Genomic DNA, 25,523 nt, shown 5'->3' on the forward strand with positions numbered 1-25,523 from the left:
TCTTGAATACATCAAGCTACCATAATCTTGCATCCCATCCAACATACTGGTTTGTATATGCTGAATTTTGCAGGAATGAATTCTGTTGTAAATTCCACTCTCCTCTCCCAGTAGGAGCACTGATGGAGATTGGACAAAAAGAGAGTTTGGAAAGTTACCTTAGAACAGTCCTGCTTTTTCTAATATCCTTTGGATTCTTTTGTTGCATTTCACAATTTAATTTATAATTTGTTGTGAAACTATTCTATCCCGTAGATAGAAAGTGAAGAGCTACTGTAGGAAAGAGACCAATTTTCTTGGTCCTGGTACACTTTATTATTTAATTATGCATTTATTTACCATTTTGGGGCTGTGATTCTTTGATTTTAGTCCCGGATTAAAGAAATGAAAGTAATTATAATACCTAAAGCACTGATTATATTCCCTTTCCCAAAAGCCTTCAAAAACCTGTGATAGGTCCCAGGACTTTTAGGTTGATTCACACCTTGCCCCCCTGGCCGCAATTGGATAAAAGAGCTGAGCAATGGTTAGGCAAACTTCTACATCTCAGCTGATGAAAAGCATCAAAGGAAGCTCCTCAGAAGTCAATACAGTATAACCATTTAATACCAGACTCATGAGTGCTAATAAAAAGCATTCCCACCAGAGAAAGAATAAAGTCCACACACTCTGTTTAAGGGAAACATTATTATTGCACTCTGAAACAGGCAGCTAGAACATCTTTATAGCCATACCACATGGATGTATATTCACTAAGCACAACAGTAATTGTAATGTTTGTAGTATAATGTTGTGCGTGTTTACTCAAAGGTGTCAGGGACTGGTAGGACACAGATGAGTGTGCACAGAGGGAACTGGGGCTGGTGTCCAACTCAGGAGAGGAGGCCAGTGAATTGTGGACAACTGTGCTAGGTAGGAGGCAAGAATCAGAGGCAGCTTTAGAGCTGGGAGGTGGAGCACAGGATCAGTCGGAAGAAGAGGAGGAAGAGGCAGGTCATGCAAGTGTAGGGCTGGGTGCATCCCCACCCACTCCTGTACCACTGTCTCCCAGAACCAGGGGGGATTGAAGAGGTATGAGCAGAGGAAGCTTTCCACATAGGTATTGTCTCTGGCTACATGCATGCAGCCCATTGAGGGAAGGTACATAAACTTGTGGAAGGGGACTTGTCTGCTGTTGCTGCAACTGCTCCATAGAGTGCAGACCTGGGAATGGCTGCTGAGATGCTAGACTGGTGTGACTCTGGGTATTCAGAGCCATAGAAGTGACTGTAAGTGCCAGCTTTGACAATAAAGAGTTAACTATCTGGCGTGTGCATTCCTTTGGCTGGGGAGTGCCCTTGACAAAAGGTGGGTCCTATTGAGTTAATTGGGGCTTACTCCCAGGTAAGTGTGTAAAGGATTGCAATTATACTGCCTAGTAAAAATATTTAGGATTGCATATCTTGAAGGTTTGTGAAAATGAGGAAGATATTGGGCGATACCCAACATTTCCGGAACTTTCCAGTCTCCTCCCCTACGCAGCTTCCCTCCCTGCATGCTCAAAATCAGAGGAAACCCTCTGGAAAAGATGCGGGGGCAAGAGGGAGAGAGGAAATAGAAGTGCTGTGTCACTGTAAAGGCATACAGTTCTGCTAGTTCTGTTCACAATATTGTCTCTCCCCCCCCCCCACTTCTAGTCTGCTTACTTCATCAAAGTACGTAACAACACATAAGTAATTTGTGTGTGTGTGGTTTCCCCCTCCTTTTTTGTCTTAGGCCATTCAAGAAGCCTTGGAGCAGGAACAAGTCAAGGTTAATTCCCTCACACATATGGTTGTTGTAGTAGATGAAGCTAGTGGAGACAAAGCTACGGCTGCATTAGAACAACAACTTCAGGTAATTATTAAAGTGGTATGTTTGTGACAAATAGCATCACACATTCTACAGCAAACAGTTCTGTTGTGATAAGAACTTGTCATAAATTAAAGGAATGAATTGTTACTGTTTTTTCTTGCATCATGAACTTCAGTGTATATAAAAATCTTGATCTTTTTAAGTGTATATAGCATGTTGACTGAGTAACTATTACTTTCCTTTCCCATCTATGCCTTGGACATATTGGAGACATTTCTCTCAGTATGACAGCCTGAAGGGTGAAGTGCTAATATAAGAAGGAGGAATTGATCACACTAGAAATGCTAATGTTCCAGGAAGAACTCTTAACCCAGTAAAGAGTCTTGGACACACTCATCTCCTCCCTCACACACAGGGTGAAAGTATCAAGCTGTCCATGCCACCTTATTTGAACACATTATACTACTGGATATCCAGTTTCTTCCTGAGAATAATGCAGGCCTTGTAGTGGTGGTTCACATGTTTCGCCATCTGTTTGGGTCCACACATCAGACCCATCACCGCTGGAGTCCCTAAAACCACTAGTTCTGCCACTAGTGATTACTGAGTCTGTCACTGATGCATTTATGGCAGGGAGGAGGGACTAGTGAAGAAAAACAGCAGAAGCCCCTGGCATCGTTCCAGCTTCTTGCTGGTCCAGCAAAATTTTAGAAAGTCTATTCACTGCTTTGTCCACCAACATTCTGACATCCTCATCTCCACCACTGCTTCAACCCACCTCCCATTCAGCATCAGGTTCATCCTGCTGTTTGTTCTTGCTCCTCCACAGTGCTCAGGCAATGCAGCCACCCTTTTCCAATAGGCAGTGCTGAGGTGGACTTTGCGATCCCACAAAGGGGTAGGGGCAGTGAGCCAAAAATACCTGGATTTGTCATTGAAAGAATTGGGAAGGGGGAGGCTTTATTGGATGGCCAGATACCTTTTGCATGTGTTTTAAAATAATTCTCATTGTTCATTGGCTTAATTCCTCCATGTGGTGAAGGGAGAGGTGTGCACCCAACACTCATACTCTGTTTTCCTTAAAGGAATTCTTGAACAGGCTCTTAACTACAGTTGTGTGGCTAGGCATTGCAAGTAACCACAGGGAAATTACCCAGAGGTTTGGAATCTTTTGCCATTTGTATGTGAATGATACAAGAGCAGTTGGTGGGACAGCATTGCTCCCCTGACTTACCAGCGTTGAGTGTTGCTGCCGGTAACTGAAAGGAGGAGGGGCAAAGCTCAGTGTGCTGCTGACTGGGGACCAGGAAAGCTAAAGGACTGTATCATCTTTCCTGTCCAATAACATCAGCTGGGGAGACCCCCTTTTGTGTTCCACCTCTTTCTGAGGTGCGTTTTGTGTGAATCTGAGTATTGGCACCCACCTTTGAAATACAACGCTGAAAGAACAACCTTCTAGTTGTTGTTTCTGGGGGTGGAGGGTGTTGTTGTTGTTTGCTATATTAAAACATTTTTGCCAGGCCTTTGGCTTGATTTCCGAATGATATTATCTGGCTCTAGCTTACTTTAGTTTTTAGTCTTGTTTTGAAGATTGCTTTCCCAGTTCGTTATTGACTGTTGTGCTATTTTTTTACATTAAAAACAAAACACACCAAAAAATAAATAAATGTATGGTTAAAACTGTAGTGTAGTTTCAGGACCAGGGAGGTGAGTATAAATACCTTTGCTAGTGAGTAAATATTTTTCCTGTATGTGTATGTTTGTGGCATAAATTTCCCTCCAAAATCTTACCTGTGCAAATATTAACTTATCTTTATTCACTAGCTTCATTTCTCCTGTCTATTGATGCTCCTCCACCATTGTGGTTGTCTTTTTCTTATTTTATTACTGGGTTATCTTCTTCGTGAGACAGTCATATGCCTGTCGAGTAAGAATCAATGAATAGAATGATGCATTCAGCTAGATTTTACAACAGGACAGCATCACTAATGACCAATGAAACTGAGTCAGTTTTGGAGCAATGTTTCTTGGATCAGTCAAATAATGATCTCAATGACTTTGGAATTCTGGTGACCACAATTATTGGTTATGACATGTCATGATGTCAGATTTGGCTATGTGCTGAGATCACTGAAGGCAAATGAGGCTAATTTAGGAAGAAATGTCTAAAGAGACATTTTCAACGGCTTTTGAATAAATATTATTTTACAAAATTTATATACTGCTTGATTGTAATAAAACCTCTATGAAATTTACAAGAAATATTATCAATAAAAAGTGAAAAGCAAGCAATTTATAACTTTTAAAGCAAATTAGAATTAACAGTAAACTAAAAAGTGTTAAAAACACACCAACATATATGTGCCTGAATAGGCTTACCTAAACAAAAATGTTTAAAGCAGGCTCTTAGAAAGAGTACATCGAAGGCACCTGCTTCATGTCAATATTACTTAAGAGGAAATTTGATTATTATTTGATGTTACCAAATATTACTTCAAAAGCCCCTAATATTTAATTGTTCTGCTACTGAATTGTAATTCTTACCAATGTTGTTATTCGATCAGTCTGATTGTTTCAACACTTTGCATCTTGTCAAACAGTTGATATGTGATTCTCGGAGCAGTGTAATTCTTGCTTCTCTTTGAAGTCATGCTAATTTCAAGTAGACTTTGTCATCTTGTTTTGATTTGGTGTAGCATGTGAAGCCTCTTCCAGCATGCAAATTGGGCAGTATTGTATCAAAGAAAGTGCCAAGTCTGAGTGTCCTTTAATCGTTTCACTTGGTGCTGGCTTCTAGTTTAAAGGAACACAGTTGCGTGTCGAGGTCCCCAGGGCCACCCCAATAACTCACACATCACACAGAATTTTTTGTTTAAGATTTTTGGCATAATTTTGGCCACAACTTTATTAAAATACAAATTTGTGAGTGATTGCTTAGGCTTTGGTTGCGACTATCTGCCCCCACCATGGGGGACAGACTGACATTCCGCACGATGCGAAAGTCAGAATAGGGGAATACACTTGGGGGTAACGACGGAGCAGGGAAACTGCCCTCACCCCAAATGCAACCAGGAGCTCATTGCTATAGCCCGAGCCCCCTTGACAGAGTGGACAAGCAATAGTTAGCCCCCAATTCCTTTAACGGAATCCCTTGCAGCAGCAGCATTAGAGGGGCAGGCACTCAACCTACCAAGGGCAGGCACTCAACCATTGCCCCCCAACCAACCAAACCATAAACCAATGCCTAACCGCAACCTTACAAGTTGTGACGATTTGCTACGCAGTAGGCAAAAACCAAATGGCCCCAGCCAATCAGCCAGATGGACAAAATTCCTACCGGGCCCCTGCCCCAAGAGCAGACGACCCCATGACAGGCATAGCAAGGTCAAAGCGAACAATCCTAATTCTAAGGAAGGGGGGATGGGCAATCCGATGCACAGTCAAAAAGAGGAAGCCCTAGCCTCGTGCAAGGAGTTTTAGCATTTCTGGCTGTCAATCAACAAATGGCAACATTAAGTTCTTCCCAACAACAAGGGAAGCCCCAATCGCATCAGTGGCCAACGATCAATTGGCCCGCCCCCAACTTTGGAGTGTCCTGGCGGCCCCCACCGCAACACGTGCTCTCCATGAAGGAGAACACGCTTTCTAAAGAGAGAGCACAGACTTGTGTGGAGCTTGTGTGGAATACTTTTTTATACATATAAAGTGAAGTTGACTCAAGTATATATATGTGTATATATATATATATATAGGTGTGGGTGGGCATACGCACTCACACGCACACACCTTTTTCAGAGAAGTGTGCAATATATAGACATAAATTGTCATAGTATTAAAATAAGGGCAAATAAATTAATTCCAATGGACAGTAATAAGGAAACATGAAGCACAGGTATATCACTAGAATTTTTAAAAAACTTGATGTAGAGTCAAGCGGTTCCACACCTCCTCACCTCCTTCTGCCCTCACCTCTGCTGCTTCACTGTCTCCCAGGACCAGAAGCGGATTGAAGTGGGAGGAGCAGAAGGTTACACTAAGGCGGAGTCTTCGCCTGCTTGTTTGCAGCTTGGCTGGAGGAGATACATAAGCTGAGGTTGGGGGCGTGCCTCTCTGCTGAGGCAACTGCCTCATCGGGTGCAAACCTAGGAGTAGCTGAGAGATGCAGGACTAATGGGCATGCCTTTTTATGACTTGTAACTGTACTTTTGACAGTAAAGAATTAATGCCTCACTTTGCGCATTCTTGTCTGACAGCATTATGACAGTATACTTTATAACTGGTAGCTGAATACAGTGGTACCTCGGGTTACAAATGCTCTGGGTTACAAACTCCGCTAACCCAGAAGTAGTACCTCGGGTTAAGAACTTTGCTCCAGAATGAGAATGAAAATCATGCGCTGGCAGCGAGCAGCAGTGGGAGGCCCCATTAGCGAAAGCGCGCCTCAGGTTAAGAACGGACCTCCAGAACGGATTAAGTTTTTAACCCGAGGTACCACTGTATATGAAATTACCTGTTCCAAAGCATTCAGTTTGGAAATTGTGTAATGTGAGATGATAGTTTGCCAGAGGTGCAAGATTTCATGGCCCGGCAAATGCGCACATAATTGCCTGCCATCAAATGATGATGATGCATCTGTGGAACAACCCTTTAAAGTAGGGAAAAAGCTTCCAAGTGGTCAGAAGGGTGAAGCTAAAGGCTTCTGACAACTGCTGTCTGGTGGAAAGCCACATTCCATTCCTTTCTATAAATCACTGTCCTTGTTCCAGGAATACTGGGATTCTTGTTCAGCCGCAGAGAATAGGAAAGCAGTCATAGCAGTGCCCTTGTTCTTATCTGGTGCTGCCATGCATTGCCAGAGTGGGCAGGCTGGCAGCCATATCATGTGGATGTGTAGCCTTATTCTGGCCATAGCATATTTTAGAATCAACGGCTGCTACAAGTAATTACAATGTTATAGACTGATGCAGACAAATGGTGGGCAGTACCAACTGGAGAACCCCCAAAGGAAGAAGACTCGAGTCCCGGGATTGGTGATAGGGTGATGATGAATGGTCAGAGGGAGAAGACTGAGAGGAGGTGGTTTTGGAAGCTGAAGAGGTAACAGGGTGTGGCAGAGGAAAATTCAGAATCAGAGGGAGGCCGAGAGGCAGAGAGGAGACTTAGGCAGCTGCGGGAAGGCAGGGACCTTTAGTCTCTGCAACTGCCTCATGGGGCAAGACTTGCTGAAGAAGAATTGCTGGCACTCCTGAGCAGATCATGTTTCTTCCAATAAACAGTTCACTTACCCTGTATGGTTTATTGCTGGCTTTTGACATACAAGCTTCTGCCCACATGTTTAGGCTTCCGGTGTAATCCAAAACATCAGCGTCTTCATAATAGTCTATCTAATTATAAATGCCTCTGCTATAAGAAATACAAACTCTGTTGTACACTTTTTAATTTGAAGGTCTCAGTGGGTTATTTCATATTTTGAAATTTGCTAAGATTAGAAAAAAGAGAATAAACTAATACAATTAGCTGGTAAGCAGTTACTAGTTATATTTTTACATGTGTTTTTCAACATTACAGTGTTTAGAAGCATTGTATGCTTATGCACACTGTTTAATATACTTCATAGAGTACTAGCCATACTTTTAATATTAACATGGCTGATCCTTTTAATTTTATAATTTTATTATGCAATTCAGTAATGTGCTTCATCAAACAAGACTTCAAGGCCGTATATTTTATGGACTTATAGGGACCCTTAGAATGTTACTGAAAAAGTTACAGCTTATTTTCTCAAATGTATTCAGCACCAGGTGAAATGGTTGAGCTTAAAGCAATACTATAGCATATTTACAATGTTCTACCTTTTCTTTTTAGCATTTAGGAGACCGCTGGGCTACAATTTGCAGGTGGACAGAGGATCGCTGGTTTCTACTCCAAGATGTCCTTCGAAAATGGCTGCAATTTACTGAAGAACAGGTGAGGAATGTTAGCAGTACCAATTTGTTCAGAGCCAACCCATCCATGAGGCAAGGTGAAGCCTCCAAGGAATGCTTTGCCTGTTGTTGTTGTTGTTGTTGTTGTTGCTGCTGCCACAGTGGCAGTGGCAGCTGTGGTGCATTCCTTGGAAGCTGGATCTGCTGGCTGCCTCCTGGCATCCCCAGCAATTCCATCTCTACAGTAGCCTCTTGGCAAATAGGAGGAACTGTTGGTCTCTTCCCACCCTTGTTCCAGAGGCAGGCCTTCACTCACTCCTTCTTCCCTGGCAGGGAGGACACCATTTTGTGGCTTGTCTTAGGTGCCAAAATGTATTCGGCCGGCCCTGCATTTGTTGCTTTCTTAATAATAACAATACTTTGCTTAACAGTACTTTGTGTATGGTCTTACTAAAGGATTTTCTTTTTCTTCTTAAGGGTCTTTTCGATGCATGGCTTTCTGAGAAGGAAGATGCTCTCAACAATATCCATACCACTGATTTCAAAGATCAGAAAGAAATGTTGGAAAATCTGCAAAAGTTGGCTGTAGGGTTTTTACATTGTTTTATCTCTCTGTGTTTGTTTATGTGTTTCAAACATTTATATTCCATCTTTCAGAATAGTCTTGAAGGCATCTCACAACTTACTTACTTACTTACTTCATATATATATATATATATATGCCATAGTAAAACAATAAAGTATTTTGAAAAGAATATAGGAAAAATAATCTCTAGGAAACAGGGTTATCACAGTCATAAAACAACAATAATAGTTATTAAATGCTTGGCTGAATAGAAGAGCCAGTGTGGTGCAGTGGTTAAGAGCGGTAGACTCGTAATCTGGGGAACCGGGTTCGCGTCTCCGCTCCTCCACATGCAGCTGCTGGGTGACCTTGGGCCAGTCACACTTCTCTGAAGTCTCTCAGCCCCGCTTACCTCACAGAGTGTTTGTTGTGGGGGAGGAAGGGAAAGGAGAATGTTAGCCGCTTTGAGACTCCTGAAGGGGAGTGAAAGGCGGGATATCAAATCCAAACTCTTCTTCTTCTTCTTCTTATCTGTTGCCTAATAACCATCAAGGTAGGTGCCAGTCGAATATGTAACCAAAGGAGTCCCACAAATGAGGACCCATAACTGAGAAAGCCCTATTCCTGATAGCTGTCCACCACTAGGGATGTCAGAGTATTCTGACAAAAACAAAAAAGGAAAAAGGAAATGGCCGTAGTTCACATGTTTATCTGTGGTCAGGAACAAACATCAGTCAAGTGACTATGACTGGATTTTGTTTACATCATTATTAAGTTTTTTAATAGCTGCAAAAACAACATATTTAACTTTTTTACATTGTTTTGATGTTTCCTTTACACTGAAATGAACCTAATTTATGTAAATAGTTACATTATTTATATAACTTGATAGACCTGCCAGTGACTTTTACAGATTAGTATATTTTCCTAGCCAAACAATTCTGCCCTTGCTACTGTAGGATCAATATAAAAGGAGTGCTATACAGTGTTAGCGAAGCAGAAATGAAAAACCAATTCAAACCTGGAAAGCCCAACATTCAGCAAATGTTGGTAAATGGCCAAGAACATGTCAGGAGGTACAATTTGCTGCCTTTAAAAAGACAGCTTGAATCTCACACCCAGCTCTCTGTTTTCCTATTGGTGCCAAAATAACTGCTGAGGTTCATGCCACACAGACACATTGAGGGATGGCAGTAGCATGCCTCTTTTGGTTACACAACAGTGTTACAGTTATTGTAGCCTTGCCTCATGTTGTGGATATACGAAAGGAAAAAGTCACTGTGGCCTTCAATATATTAAAAATAAATTAGAAATTATTACAGTAAGTTTGGTCCCATAATCAGACCTTAAAATGTCAGTTTTGTTGTGAAAAAGCGGAAAGGTTATATATTTTAAAGATCTTGCCATTTGATTGTTCAAACTAATTAACAGGTACCTGACAGCTGGTTTAAAATTGCTGCTAAACGTCCCTGCTGACTCACACGGTGACTACAAATTTAATGTTCATTAAAATATGTCACAATTGGAGATCAAAAATTGTGACCATCTGTCAGCATAACCTTAAGCATACGTTGTTCTTGATAAACTGTGCCTAACCCTATGACCTGAGTAAATTTCCATAGGCTAAAATATAGCACATATCTATATCAATCCTCAACACAAACCCCATAATATTGAAAAGGGCAAATACTGGCAGAACAATTTGAAAAAGCAAATCCTTGTTTTTGCTAAAGGGAGTCTGAGAGAGAGAGATACCAGATGGTGTTCTTTGTATTTGTTAATCTTTTACTTTGACTAAAGTTTAGATTTTTAGATTTTACTCAGTACCAGAAATATTAGGGAAATAAAATGAAATTAATTGGAGTTAAAATTATAGCAAGTTTTGTAGTTTAACTACCCTCTGCAAATTATAGTTACCAGGATGCTTGCGAGGAAGCCATTACTTTAATTATATGGTGTGGATGTGACCCCAATCAAATGACAATCATTCAATTAGCGTTTGAAAAGCTCACCCCTTTTCTTATTTCTGAGAAACATATTTGTTTCCTGTTAATTGAAAAACCTAAGGAATATTGGTACAACCTTTTGATCAACCAATGTAAGCGTCAGAACTAGGGGTAAGAGGGAGACAAACCACTCTTGAGGCATAGCTCATTGAGGCAACTCTATTCTATGATGTGTTTGAAAAGTACCAACAGCGAGACAGTCTATTTAATTTAGATTCCTTATTTTGAATTTATATACCTTATTCTCTAACATCAGAATGATATCTGATGTGGTCAACAACATTGATGAAAAGAGCAATAATCACAAAAGCAAACCAATTAAAACCTTCCCAAATCCGGATGAAAATAGCACAATTCATGATTAAATCCTTATCTGAGAAAAGTAGTCGGAGCAGTTTGCTAACCAAAACTAGAGAAAGGCATCCCTTCCTTGGCTGTTTCTGCCAACAGAGCACCATAGGGCCAAGGAGAATCTGTGGGAAAGATATGGGCGTTTCCCAGAACAGATGATATAAGCTTCCATCCAGTCCTGTGGTAGCTTGGATGTAATTTCTCATAACCCATTGCAGCACTCAGACATTGGCTCAAGGATCTGCACTACCCCTCATGGGTTTATCAAAGGGCTGCGTGTTGACAACACATAGGTGACCCTATGATCACTCTTGTTCAGGTCATGTGTGTGTTAAAATTTTTGTCCTGCCTATTTCTCCAAGGAGCCTGAAGGCAACTAACAGTAGTAGAAACAGAATAGAACAGAAGTAATCCCTAAAGAATGCCTGTATATTTAGAAGTTAATAAATTTAACAATATCCAACCCCTTTAACAAATTATCATTATTTAGGGAAGCTTCTTAAGGTTTAATGTTTTACTATGTTTTTATATGTGCTGGAAGCTGCCCAGAGTGGCTGGGGCACTTCAACTGCATCCCTAAAATGAGATGAAAATGAGATTAAAAATTGAGTATCATCCGCAAGCCAATTTCAGGATTACCTTCCGCAGCACTTTCATATAGATGTTAAATGTTGATTTACTGTTGTTTTAGTGTTTATTGGAAATGATGTTTTAATGTTTACTGTGTGCTGCCTTGGCACTTACTGAAGGGCAGGTTATAGATATCTATTTTAAAAATACATCAATGAATAAAATGGCATACTTGATTATTGTGTTCAGTGTAAAAAAGAAAAATATAGATTCAAAATCTTTTTCCAGTCAACTTCGACTGACTCATTAGGTTGATTACCAATATGAAGTTATTGTTGATAAACATAACCTTTTTTCTCATTTCCTACTTAATTTTTTTATTATGAATTCTGGGTAAGTGTAAAGATAAGTTGAAGAATACACAGGGATTTCCAAGAGTTTTCTCATTGACTCTTATTTAACACCCGGAGTATCAGTAGCATCTAGATAACCTGGACTATGTTTAAGACTGTTAGAAGCCTATAGTTTTCTTTTTAAGGAAAAAAACATCAAATGACATAAACAATATCACATCATCTCTGTTATGAGCAAAGTAATGTTAAATCTGGAAATTATAGCAGTGTTAACTGTTTTTCTGGATAAATTATATCTGGAGAATTACATTGGTTTGTAATTCCTAGGCTGTAATATAGTAAGTTTTTATTTGCTAATTTAGTGCAGCCTACCTAGTGCCCTCAAGATGTTTTGGACTATAAATCTCATCAACCCAAGCCAGCATGGCCGGTTGAGGCCAGAGCTTCAGATACTCTCCCCAAACAACCAGTAGTCGCCTTCATAATAATAATGGGGAAGGGGTTGTATCACATACTTCATTCCATATTAACATTTAAAAGTCTGCTTCATTTGTCATTTAAATGTCTTTTGGGACTCAATTAGTTTAAAGGTCATCTATGAAAATCTGCTTAGAATTGCTGCTTTGCATGTATATTAGTGAATATACTTGCATTAACTTATTTTTAACATTAGTGTTTATATTGTAGGCTTATTGCGGTAACAAATCATAAAATGCACTCAGTTAGTCTAGTACATTTATACCGAAAAACACGTGTTGCTCATAATTTCTAATGGTCTCACTATAACAACATTCCTTTTTACAGTAAATCATGCTTTCATAGTTGTAGTTGCAAGAAGGACTGTGCAGTAAGCTACACTTTTTAATAAAATAATTCTTTAGGAGCCTCAGAATATGGCATAGAGGCATTATGTCAAGTCTAGGTGCTTGTGTAGTCCAATCTTCTCCCTCACCTGTTGCTTCCCAGATGTTTTGGAATACAGTTTATTTTCTTGCCCATTGTACACATCACATCATATTTTTACCATCTCCTGCTCTTTTTAAGATGTACCAGTACATCAATCAATTAATAGCGCGTTTCCTGAATGACTTCTTCTATTTTACAGATATTGAAAGGAGAACTGGAAATCAAGAGAAAGACTATGGATAAACTCAACTCACTCAGCCAAGATCTCCTTTCAGCTGTGAAGAGTAAAGCTCTATCTCAAAAACTGGAAGGGTGGTTGGAAAATGTGGCTCAGCGTTGGGATAGTTTGGCACAGAAACTGGAGAGCAGTTCTAAGCAGGTTTGTCATCACTATTGTCCTGTCAGCTGATGACAGTTAAATCATATGCCTGTGAAGTGACTGAAGTGAAATTGGCAAAGTTTCAAATCTTTTTCATTCTGAGTTTGTTTTAGACATGAGCTTCTTCTGAACTAGAATAGGGGTGTGTGAAACCTGTCCTTTCATTTCCACAGGGTTTTCTACTCTGCCTCACCAGGCTTTCAGATATTCACAAAAAGTTCATGAAATATTTTTGGTTCTCCAAATACCTTTTGCACAGTTAGGGGGTTCTTCATTTTTTACCTTGATAAAAGCTGTTGTGTGAACTAATGTGTATCATAAGCGTAGACTGGCACATGCACATTTATATTTTACATGTGCAAGTGCACACACAATTTTCTGGTTCCATCTTTTAAGGATTTTGTTGGATTCAGGCTTTGTTGTAGTATAAGAAATGGATGCCTCTGCCATAAAAACCATAAAAACCAAATGTGATAGAGACACCCACATGCTTGTTCAAGGTTAACAGTTACTCACATGTAAGGAGAGGAAAATAGGGTGGCTACTACTACCCATTGCTGATAAATGGTTACTATAGAGATGCCACACCATGTTAGTGATAGAAAATGGAACAGAGATCTCTATAGCCAATCTAATAAATCATTAATTTGCTGGGTAACAAATTTAAGGTTCAGCACCAGTTAAATAAAATTGTGTGCAATTTCTTATGTATGCTCCATTCCAAATATTAGTAGAGTGACGTTAGTTTGTTAATTTAAATAGGAGTACGAAGCCACTCCCAATATTGCCAATGAAGCTGTTTGTTTCAAATATTGCTTCAGATGAAATTTGGTGCCAGCATATAGATGCTCAGAACTGCATTCATGATTTTTGTTAAACGTATCAAAACTTGATGGGCTTCTTCAAAAATCCTCAGCTGTTTGGCTGAGAAAGAACTCCCAAATGTTCTTTGAACATTGCTATAAATTTCGCAATGCTGTGTTTTGCATGGGTTTGGGCTATGGAGTAGGTCTCATCATTTTGCTATACATACTGCAACATAAAGGTAACATCTGAAGGCAGAATCTGATAAATCTGCTGTTTCTTACCTCTTGGCATTAATTTATTGATCTAATAAATTGATATTTGGCCTGTCAGGGAAAACCTCACAAGCTGCACATTTAAATTATCTGAATGCAAATTGCCTCCATTTTTGGACTGGTTTACTGTTTACTACAAAGCAGAAGAATGCCAGGGATTTTATCTCCTTGTGAAATTGAGAAATAAACTTTTAGCACTCATCAATTTGCATGAAGCATTAGCGAAGGCATGTTTTTAATAGTAAGGGATGCCACTTGAATATGTTTTGGGACAGCTAGCAAGGCAGGCTTTTCAAGCCACTGAATTATTTTCCAGCCCATTAATCCAAGCCACAGAAAACCAGTTTCGCCCTTCCTTCCCTTTAAAAAAAAACCTTCAAAAATCAAGCTGTCAAACTGAAGTAGGCACCTATCCCGGCCTGCCTTTGATAGCTGCGTCTGCAAAAATTGCAAGAGGTAATCCAGTCTGTAAAAAATTTGTAGAACAACAGGTTCTTTTGCAGTTGGTGACTTATTCTCACAATAATTTTCTTGCCATCATAGTTTTGTTATAGATTATCTCCCTATGCAATTTAGTGGAACCACTTCTCATGGGGTGTCTGAGGCTAAGTTGGGTTGCCTTTGCAACTGAGGATTGCATGTACTGACGACAGCCAAGCCCAAGCCATTAAGATCACTGCAGGGAATAGCCTGGGCTGACTGTTCCCCTGACAGTGCCAAGCACTGCAAACTCAAGTTGCAAGCAGGCTAGTAGTTGCCTTTTATAACTTAGGCTATGTACACATTAGCAATCTGCAACACAACAAGGTTGTTCCCCCCTGCCGCCATTCAAGTCGCTTTATTACATTGCTGTGCACACTAGAGACAGGGCAGGGTTTTCTTCACCCAGCATGTATTACAGTGGTACCTCGGGTTAAGTACTTAATTCATTCCGGAGGTCAGTTCTTAACCTGAAACTGTTCTTAACCTGAAGCACCACTTTAAAGCTAATGGGGCCTCCTGTTGCTGCCGCGCCGCTGGAGCATGATTTCTGTTCTCATCCTGAAGCAAAGTTCTTAACCAGAAGCACTATTTCTGGGTTAGCGGAGTCTGTAACCTGAAGCTTATGTAACCGGAAGCGTATGTAACCCAAGGTACCACTGTACTTGATTTGTTTCCACATACTGAACTCCAATTCACTTAAGCTTTTTATGGTACTGAGACCAAGAGAGGATCCACACCATACATTTAAAGCACATTCAGTGCTCATTTAAAGCACATGGCTTCCCACAAAGGATCCTTTGAACTGTACTTTGTTAAGGGTTCTGGGAACTGTAGTTCTTTGAGGGGAAAACTGCACTTCACAGGATACATCCAGGAAGCCATGTGCTTTATATGTACATCAAATGTGCTTTAAATGTATGGTGTGGATTTGCCAAAGGGGAACTTTGACTAGCATGAGGTCTGTAGAAAGAACCATCGTGTGTTCTACCACAGTAACATCTGGTATGCTTTGTTCTTATGTGTCAGGAAAATGTTGCCCTGGAGGGCAAGAAAAAGAACCATTAATGCCATCAAGAATGCTTCGTCTTGTCTAAAAAACTGTTCCATTAGTAAAAATGAGCACAGGTCATTTAAGAAACACAAAATAAATTGAGTGGTTGTGAATATGTAATAGGTTCTTCTTTACTTCAGTTAGTTTTCTAAGCTATATGCCATTTGTCTGCTGAAGTAGCCAGCTGTTGAAGCAAAGAATATGAATGAACACATACATATTCTCTAATTTGTTTCACAAAATCCAACTTCTCATTTTCACCTTTGTTTGCTTGACTTGCTATAAATGGCATCATAAATACATTCTATTTAAGTTTCCTCCTGATTTTTATATTGACTTTTTCATATGTCTTATTCACCTAGCATGAGTCAGATAAAACAATTTGGCTTGAGTTCAATACAGTGTTGTTTTGTTCTGAAGGTCAACCCATGAACAAGGAAGAGCAGTTTCTCATTATTTTCTATTGCCACTCCAAACAGTCTTTATTAAAGTCTTTCAAGCAATGTGTGACCTCTGTTTCAATACTTCTCACAGATTTCACAGGCTGTTGCTACCACTCAGACATCACTAACACAGACAACAGTGATGGAAACTGTAACTATGGTGACCACCAGAGAGCAAATCCTGGTTAAGCATGCTAAAGAGGAACTCCCACCACCACCGCCCCACAAGAAGAGGCAAATAGTTGTGGATTCTGAAATTAGGAAAAGGTGAGGACTGGGGAAAGTGCTTAAATGACGGAACATTTTTTCATCAACATTGTTAAAAAAATAGAAGTATTTATATACTGCAATATCAGGACAGTGTAAATATTGAAGATTTAAATTAAAGTGCAAATGTTTAAATGTTTAATGTTCTCTTTTAAATCAGTGGTATATTCTTTTCTATAAAGCAGGCTTTGTTTCTAACTGGGTTACCTGATAATTTTAATGTTTTATATAATCTTTCTCATGACATAAAAATCACATCTGGAAATCTAGCAGAATGTAGCAGAAGTTCAGTGCTCATTTCCATGTTAATTGCTTCCAGAAAAAAATCTGCTTGCAACCCCATTATCCTGTAAAATTGTGGGAGTGTTGTGCTGTAATTTCCCTGCAGTTTTTACGGATCATGCCACCCACCCATGGTTCAAACGAGACATAAAGGTGAAAAGGCTATCATAACTACACGAAAAACAGAAGACTCTAGTCTGCATTGAGGTGGTATTCTAGCATATGGTTATTTCCTGCCATTGTCAAAGGGGAACAGAATCATGCATGTGCCTAAAGGGTGATAACATGTCTGATGACGTTCACCGTTGTGTCCCATCATGCTCACTGATGTGAATGGAATTTAGTGTGACATGACAGTATATTGCTCAAAAAGCCACAGTTCCACCATGCAACAGGTAATCCAGTGTAAAAGGAACATTAGAAACCAGGGCAGAGGCAAGCATTACAAGCAGGAATACTAATACAATAATCCCCACGTCTGAATCAAGAATCACCAGCAGGATGACATCACAAACACATTTAGCTGTGTGATGATTCCAACAAAGGCAATAAGATTTGGCTGCCTTCGCCTTTCACATTCCTCTTATGAAGATTTGCCATGCAACCACTGGGGTTGCACCTAGTATAGTACCATTACAGGGCATTTCCACCTGGATGCCTGTGCCTTGGCTAATGCAATATTTGGTTGGAGGGTGTCAGGACTGGTCGTTGTCCTCTTCAGATCACCACACAAACGCTTCTTGTTCTTTTATAACTTTTTATTGCGTATTAACAAAACAATCTTATAAACGGTTCTTAAATATTACTCCTCAAAGTCACTTATTTCAGATACCTTCTGAGCTCTGCTTCTCCATGACCAGCCACTCTCAAAATGTCGAAAGCGCCCTTCCCTTCGCTTTCCCGCTCTTTTTTCTAACCTCCTGGCTAGAGCTGGCTTGTATCTCCCCTCCTCCGAATCTGAGCTAGAACTTAACCCTTTCCTTTCCTGTGAACAGCCGGTTCCTCCCTGTTGTTCTCTTCTATTAGATTCACTGCTCTCCTTCCCCCCTTGGGGAATGCTTTCTCCCTCTGAGAAACTGGAAACTTCTAACTCTTCCCTGACAGAGGGTCTTACAGCAGATCCTACCACCTTAATACCTGCAGCCTTCTCACCCTAGTAAGCTGTTGTACTTTCCATCCTGCTGACTGAATACTGGGAATGGGGAAAAAGTACGGTTGTGCTTACCTGAAGTGTAGTTTTCCATAGTTAGCTTGACTGCATGTCCAGTTATAGTCACCCCTTAGTTACATTGTGAGGTAGGATTTTCTTTCTTCTATGACTCCTGATTTTCTCAAGCTTGCCGAGTCTGCAAACTGCATCATGGGAGTCCCACCTCCCCAAAGGTTGCTGCCTCCCTTCCACTGAGATGTGGAGGCAACAACCTGACCTTCTGCTGGGAATGGGATACTACATTTCAGGTAAGTACAAGTGTGCTTTTTCTGCCTTGAGTTCCACAATGAAAGAGCCTCTGAAACAAATGAAGATAAGAAAGAAAGACTGTATTGTGCCAGGCCCTTTGTTTTTCTTAGGAACACTGGAAGGGGATAAGAGTAGGATGGAGACAGAAACAATAGCTATGGTTTACAATTAAGTTACTATCTTCAACCACTGGATGGACTAGGCATGTCTGAAATTCAAATTAATATGGACCATGAGAACCAACTGTAAAAAGCTAAATATGTTTTGAGCCTCTTTTACATGCAGGATGACTGCAAGTCTCCATACGTCTTTAATAACATTGCTCTTGTATTCAAACCTCCCATGAAAAGGAGAACAAAAGAGGGTGCAGCTGCAGCAGTTTTTTATTCTGGATCAACCTAGCTTCAAAGCATCAGTCATGCAGACCTAAAACTGCTTCAAAACATCTAGTGCAGACCTTAAAACTTGCCCATCATCAATCATGGCTTTCCCAAAGTGAACTCTGGGGGGGTTGCAGTTCTGAAAGGGGACTAAGGACCGCTTGCAGATAAATCTCACAAACCTTGCCAAACATTCTCTTTTTTCTTGTCAACTCTTTTACCCAGTAAAATAAATGCCAATTGAGATATAGCACGAATGCAGAGCTCAGTATGAAGTAAAATATTATGTTATTTATAGTTACTATAGTATTATTTCATTTTCATTTTTACACTGCTTTTTTTTTAACACATTTGTGTATGAGGGAGGGGTGAGGATTTACATTTTTTCCTGAATGCTTCAGTGGTTCAGGATGTGAGGATTGAGGACTCTCCTCCTCTAGAAACTGGAAACTGCCTTCCCAGTCCTGGAGGAGACGCTTTTCCAGCCTTCCTGCAAGAAGAATAGAAAATCACAGATGAACACAAGATTTTTCTTTCTTCACCTGGGGCATCCCAGAAGAAATTTCCCACAGAAATTTCTACTACTTTTTTTATTCTTCCTGCTGTTGAATAAGCTAAAATACTAGATGTGTTTTTTTAAATTCTACCCTCTGATACTTACAACCTCTGAAATACTTGTGAATGATACACTTTTTAGACCATAGCTAAAATTGCTCTGTACATATAATATGCCATGTCACTGTACAAAGACTGTTTGTCAGAGCGTCATTGTAGATAACTCTGGATCAGAAACTAGCTGCCAAGCCTTTTGAAAAAGGAGATGCATATTTAAAGCAGGATAGGTGCTCCATCTAGTGTCTTCTCATTTAGTGAATTTTAGATAAATATCTTGTTCTCTTTACAAAATAAACAGCTGATTTAAGTACAGCCAAAATAAAATATACTTTTAAATACATTAATATGACTAATGTTACTGATTTAATGTGCTCTGAATTTTTGCTCTTCGGCTCCTACTGAAAATCATGCCGCAATATTTCCACGCTCCATACAGTACCACTTTGCTCAAAACAATAAACAGTAGCTGACAGCCAGACTCTGACAATTTGAATCAGGAACAGTCTAGTAGAATATTTTAGCCATAGGCAACTGCATATGATTCATGAGCCATATGTTATTGGAAATATTCTACTGTGATCTTGCACTTTCTAGTTACGTCTCTGGATAGGCTAGATATGTGGCTCCTTGTCACACCACAGCTTCTCCCTTCGGGAGAATGTGTTGTATCATAGCTGTCGTCACTTACCTGTTTGTTTTCTGGAGGATTGTTCCTAGAAGGCCTCTGCAGAAAGAAGGGAGAGCGAATGATACAAGTAGTGAGGAACAGGGAAAAGAAGAGAGAATATGAAATTTTAAGAGAATATGAAATTCCAGCAATAAGAAATGAACAGAAGACTTGGAACTGAAGATCTTAAGCACTTGCTTTTTGCTGTTGACCAGATAACTCGAACTCTGCGCTATCTATGCAGCATGGGATTTTTATTACTTTTACCTAAAGTGGTCTCCTTTTTGGAGTGACAGGTGTATTTTTTAAAGTCCTGTTTTTTTCTCAATACACCTTTTTAAATTGTTTTTTAATTGTTTCCTATGTGGTCAAATTCAGATTTTTAAGAACCTCATTTTTAATTTGTATGAAATATACACCTGATTTTTTCAAGTCAAACTGCAAGCATCTCTTAATAAAGGTCTTAAGAATTAAAAAAAAAGAACCAGGAAAATGGAGCAAGAAGAGGAAGCAAATGGAAACAAAAGATGAATTGATTTCATTCAATACTTGCCTACTGTGTCCTCCTTTATTAGAGACAAAACTAGGTTATGTTGCAATTCTGGTTCTAAACGCAGCATAAGGGGTCTCTATAGTATAGTGTATTTTAAAATGGGGTTTTAGAGTTTTTAGGGGTTTTTGAATGTTTTATGTAGTTTTTATGTAGTTTTATGTAGTTTTTATGTAGTTTTATGTAGTTTTTCAATTTCATTGTTCTACATGGGACAATGACAATAAAGATATTGTATATCGTTGATCTGGCAATGCTTACATGGAAAGAGTCATCATACTTACCATGTAGACTGCTCTAATGACAAAGAGAAATGTCAGTCACTTCCTGGTTGTTTGAATATATCGTATTAGGCAATATAAACAAATGCAACAAGGAACTGTGGGCAGGCCTAACCTGTACTAGCAAGCAGAAAATACTGTGCCCACTACTAAGTACCAGACCATAGCACAAGTACAGAGTACAGAGCAAATCCCTCAACCAAACTGTTGTGAATGGAGGCAAACCCATCTTCCCATAAAGAGAAGCCATAGGTGTGTGGCCTGACAGATGCCAGTCACACACACACACACACACACACACACACACCCGTTCATTGTTCAGGTGTCACCTGCCATGCCCCATGAGCTCCACACAAAGCAGCCCCCTCCAAGCCAGTTGCCAATAGGAGATGGTTAGTCAAGTGCCCTCCACACAATGTGTCTCAGGGTACTGGCTGTTATCTAAACCTCTTACCTGCCCATACTAAGTGCCAAACAAGCCAAGCAACCAAACTGAATCCTATCCCACCATAAACAGATCAAATTAAGACTGAAAGAGCTGAAAAGAGGATCACCTCAAATTCTGGATACTCAGCACAATTTGGCAACTGGGCAAGCCCACTCTAATCAAGGGTGAGAGGGCAGGATGCTACTGCAAAGCAGAGAAGAAAGACTCAGGTGTTGAGCAAGCTGCTATATGCCAGCTCCTCCCCCTGATGTTATTGGCCCATCAGGCAATAGGTGGAGACCCCCTCCTCCACACAACTTCCTTATTGGACTGGAGCAAACCCACTCCCAGCTGAAGGTAGGGAGTGACCTGGGGGGGGGGACTACATTAAAATAACTTAAAATCCCACCTTAAACCCTGAAATTCAGCATGTGAAACTGGAGTTGTATCTGTATAAAGGCAGAGCAACCCCTTAAATTAGAATGCATTTATACATTTATAAAAGGCCTGCTATATTGACAGATTGTGTGATATATTCAGGAACGCAGACTATTTAAAGCCTTTTTGTGTGTATGTCTGTAATTATGATAGCTCTTTTTCAGTTTTAATTCATACTTCTGGTTTAAACATCTGGTGTTAGCTTTAGTATGTCTTAGAAATATCCTGTTTTTTTTTTCTTTTTCTTTTTCTCTCCCTCTTAGGTTTGATGCTGATACAACAGAGCTTCACAGCTGGATGACCCGCTCAGAAGCTGTACTCCAGAGCCCAGAGTTTGCAATATACCGAAAAGAAGGGAACCTGTCAGACCTCAGAGAAAGAGTTAATGTAGGAAAATATTCATATACTTAACAATTTATATTAGAATCACAGAAAAAGTTTGCTAGAAAACCCTGTCTCTTGAAGTACAACTTGTGTTTGACTATTTACCATCCATTGTTAAACAACCATGTGTTGCTCTTTAGCCTGAGTTTGAGAAAGGGAAATTTTTAACTCAAAGCTTCACTGTCACCCATCCTAGCTGCATTGTTTGTATACAGGACAGGGTGAGTGCTACGAAATGTAAAACTCACTGTTTGCAGCTTTGACAAACATCCAAGGCAATGCATAAAAACGAGGAAAGTAAATGCTATTTTTCAAAAAATCGTGAAATTCTGAAAAATCGTGCCCATGAGTTGACATATCATATCCATTAATGGATATGATATGCAACTATGAGCTGATATAGTTGAATGGATGGTACATGGCTCAGGGACAGTGCACCTCTCGGTGTCAGGTGCTGGGGGCAAGAACACAAGGCAGTCATGTCCTGTGCATATGGCCAGCCACTGTTAGAAACAGAATCTGGACTAGCAGATCCATCAAAGCAATGTTTTGGTTCTAGCCCTCCTCCTTCTTGAGGGTAGAAATGAATATATCTGCCAGGATTTTTAATCATCAAGCACTTTTACAACTGGCTTGTAAAAACATAAACCCAAAAAGCCATGTTATCCATAATTCAGTACAGCTATGCCTTTAAATGTGGTGGATCAGTAAATATTCCTGCACATGATGTTCGAAGGAACCCGTGTGTTTACATATACAGCTAATTTTGTAAAAATGCAGAACAAGATATTACATGCACAGCTTGGTGTTTCCTGAAATCCTGTTTTCTGTGTGGCCTACATTTTCAAAGTAGTGTTACTATTGTGCACTTTTCATTATCATGCTATCTCAGTGGTTTCCACAAACTACCTAATTGGAAACTGTGTTTTGTTTGTTTAGAAAACTATGTGCATTTAATATTTCAGTCCAGTAGGTTTGTTAGCTAGCCTGTGGGACTTGAACTACTCTATCTAGCCTTAAAAAGGTAAAGGTAAAGGGAACCCTGACCATTAGGTCCAGTCGCGGACGACTCTGGGGTTTATTAGCTTAATAATTCAGAACCTGAGCTTTTCCTCCATGGCAGCAGAAAGATTGTATGCCTTTTTGAAAGTCTCCTTCCAGCACACCTGCTAAAGAAGCAGGAATCCTGCGCTGCCTTGTCCCGATTCTAATAACCAGATCTGCAAGGTTGTGTGGAACATTGCAGAGTACCAACATTTCATCTTTTATCATCTCCTTTTATGCTTTTTAATATTCCTCTGCTATGAGAACAACATTTAATACTTATGAAAAATCAGGTGTATAAAGCAATGATCTGAATTATTCATGTTAACTTTTTATATAAAATAAATAATCCCTTGAAAATATTTAATAATATGAGTTGCTGAATAATTGTAATGTACACTTTCAATATCTGAGGCTTACCTTGGCCTTGGGTAGAACTGCTCACATGGGACAAATAAGATTTGCTTCCTGATGAGTTGCTTCCTTGCCACTTTTCAGCAGGCAACCTTATTTTAGCTCAGTCCAGAAAGGACTCAGCATATTTTGAACTGCTAGGTTGGCAGAAGCTGGGACCAAACAACAGGAGCTCACCCCATCGTGGGGCCTTGAACTGCCGATTGGCAAGTCCAAGTGGTGCAGTGGTTTAAACCACAGCGCCATCCGTGTCCCTTATTAGCTGTAAAAGGGACAGCTATTGTTTGTTTTAAACATAGTTATGCAACCATGAGCGCTAGGTTCTTGTTCAGCAGGTTATAACTCATTTTTAAATGTCTTCCTTGTGAAATAGTCAACTATTGCTCTCATGTTGCAGGCCATTGAACGAGAAAAGCCTGAGAAGTACAGGAAACTCCAAGATGCAAGCAGATCAGCTGAGGCCCTGGTGGAACAGATGGTGAATGGTAATTACATGGCAGTTGATTTAGATAATCTTCTTAGGGATTTGATAAAACACACAAGTTCATATTTTTCACATGAATTATATTAGCAAAGCACTTTGTGAAGGAACAGTTAAGTAAAGTAAGTTTGTATTTTTCGTATGTTTCTTTTGAATGATATCTTTTAATTAGAAAAGGAGAAACACTTGAAATTTAGCACCATGTGCTGAGACATAGTTCAAAATTATTTCTCCCCCCCCCAAAAAAAAAATAAATAGGGTCCAGGCTATTAGCAAGCTGGTCTCAATCCTCATATATGAATTCAGTTCACAGTCCCATTTTTTGGTCTTAAGCTTTGGAACTGAATTTGTTTATCATCTTAAAACTTGAGGAAACTAGAGATTATTTAAATTATCTGAAAAGGATTAGACCTTATTTTTAGTGTGTGTCACTTTGATCACATGGCTTTCCTGTAGTTTCTTCAACTTGTCTCCTTTACCCCATAATAATATGCTTTTCTTCTTTCCTTTAAGTGTTTGTATCCACTTGTTCCTGCCTGCCAACCTACCTTTTTTACTTTATCTGTCTCTTCTTTCAGTCTGTGCATCTACCACCAAAAATATTTTCAAGACCAGTTTTTACAATCCTATTTGCCATCTCTGTGCATTTTGCTTCCCATTACAGTGGTGCCCCGCAAGACGAATGCCTCGCAAGACGGAAAACCCGCAAGACGAAAGGGTTTTCCGTTTTGGAGGTGCTTCGCAAAACGAATTTCCTATGTGCTTGCTTCGCAAGACAAAAATGTCTTGCGAGTTCCTGCGGGGTTTTTTTCCTCCCCCCCTCTTTTTTCCCAAGCCGCTAAACCGCTTGTCAGCTGATGGCTAAGCCGCTTAACAGCTGATCGCTAAGCCGCTTATCAGCTGATCCTTAAGCCGCTTATCAGCTGATCCTTAAGCCGCTTAACAGCTGATCGCTAAGCCGCTTATCAGCTGATCCGCTAAGCCGCTAATACTGTAGCGCTAATCCGCTAAACCGCTAATGGGCTTGCTTCGCAAGACGAAAAAACCCGCAAGACGAAGAGACTCACGGAACGGATTCTTTTCGTCTTGCGAGGCACCACTGTAAATATATAATTCAAAGATCAGTTTCTCTGATGGGCAGTTATATGGGCAGTTACCATATAATGTTTATTGTTCCCCTTTGATTGTGAATTGGATTTTTTTAAAAAAGAAAATCTAATTTATTAAATACCTAGGCTGTTCTTATGCACTAAATAACAGAGTGCAAAGAGTACAGATCTAACTGTTGTATCTTGGAGTAGATTTCTAGGTCTTTTACTCTTCTACATACAGAAACAAACTGGCAAGTTAGCATCTTTCATTGCACATTTAGAGGGCCTGGGATATGCTGTGTAGCACAGCTGTGCCCTACCATAGAGCGGTATAGTTATAGAGATATGATGGCCCGGCACACACACACACACCACACACAGAGAGAGAAAATTGGGGAAATGTCCCCCATCATTTTTCTACGTGACCTTCCTATTTCTGGGTGTGGCCAGTGGACTCAGTAGGGGTCCTAAGTGGGCTGCCCTCACTGTCATCCTATCCCTCAATATCTTCTGCCTGGGATAGTTGCCTCAGTCTGCCCAATGGTAGGGTTAGCTCTGAGTAGTGCATGTGCGGTAATGCTGAGGACTAAGCACCAATTGTTGCCTTAGCTTCTGCTAAGTGTCCTGCTGTTAAGGCAAAATAATTGATTGGCTTAGCAGCATACGAAGCTGCCTTGTACTGTGTAGCCCAGTGTTGTCTTCTCTGACCACCAGTGGCTCTTTCACATCACCTGCTATCTGATAGAGCTAAATTGAGATGCTGGGGATTAAACCCAGAGCCTTCTGCATGTAAAACACAC

General features: G+C 40.0%; 1 protein-coding gene across 10 annotated transcripts in view; it reads left to right on the forward strand.

The window, feature by feature from the left end:
* The window catches only part of DMD (dystrophin), a 1,019,805-nt gene that overhangs the window by 404,131 nt on the left and 590,151 nt on the right, over positions 1–25,523 (forward strand). For all 10 annotated transcript variants that reach the window (XM_081003446.1, XM_081003453.1, XM_081003448.1 and 7 more), the window contains 7 exons: positions 1,756–1,875; positions 7,699–7,800; positions 8,235–8,342; positions 12,708–12,887; positions 16,035–16,210; positions 21,573–21,696; positions 23,549–23,636. In XM_081003446.1, coding sequence (XP_080859572.1) covers positions 1,756–1,875; positions 7,699–7,800; positions 8,235–8,342; positions 12,708–12,887; positions 16,035–16,210; positions 21,573–21,696; positions 23,549–23,636 — 898 coding nt within the window. The remainder of the gene's footprint in view (positions 1–1,755; positions 1,876–7,698; positions 7,801–8,234; positions 8,343–12,707; positions 12,888–16,034; positions 16,211–21,572; positions 21,697–23,548; positions 23,637–25,523) is intronic.

Source organism: Podarcis pityusensis (assembly GCF_964106645.2).
Source record: "Podarcis pityusensis genome assembly, chromosome: 4".
In the NCBI taxonomy this organism is placed as follows: Eukaryota; Metazoa; Chordata; class Lepidosauria; order Squamata; family Lacertidae; genus Podarcis; species Podarcis pityusensis.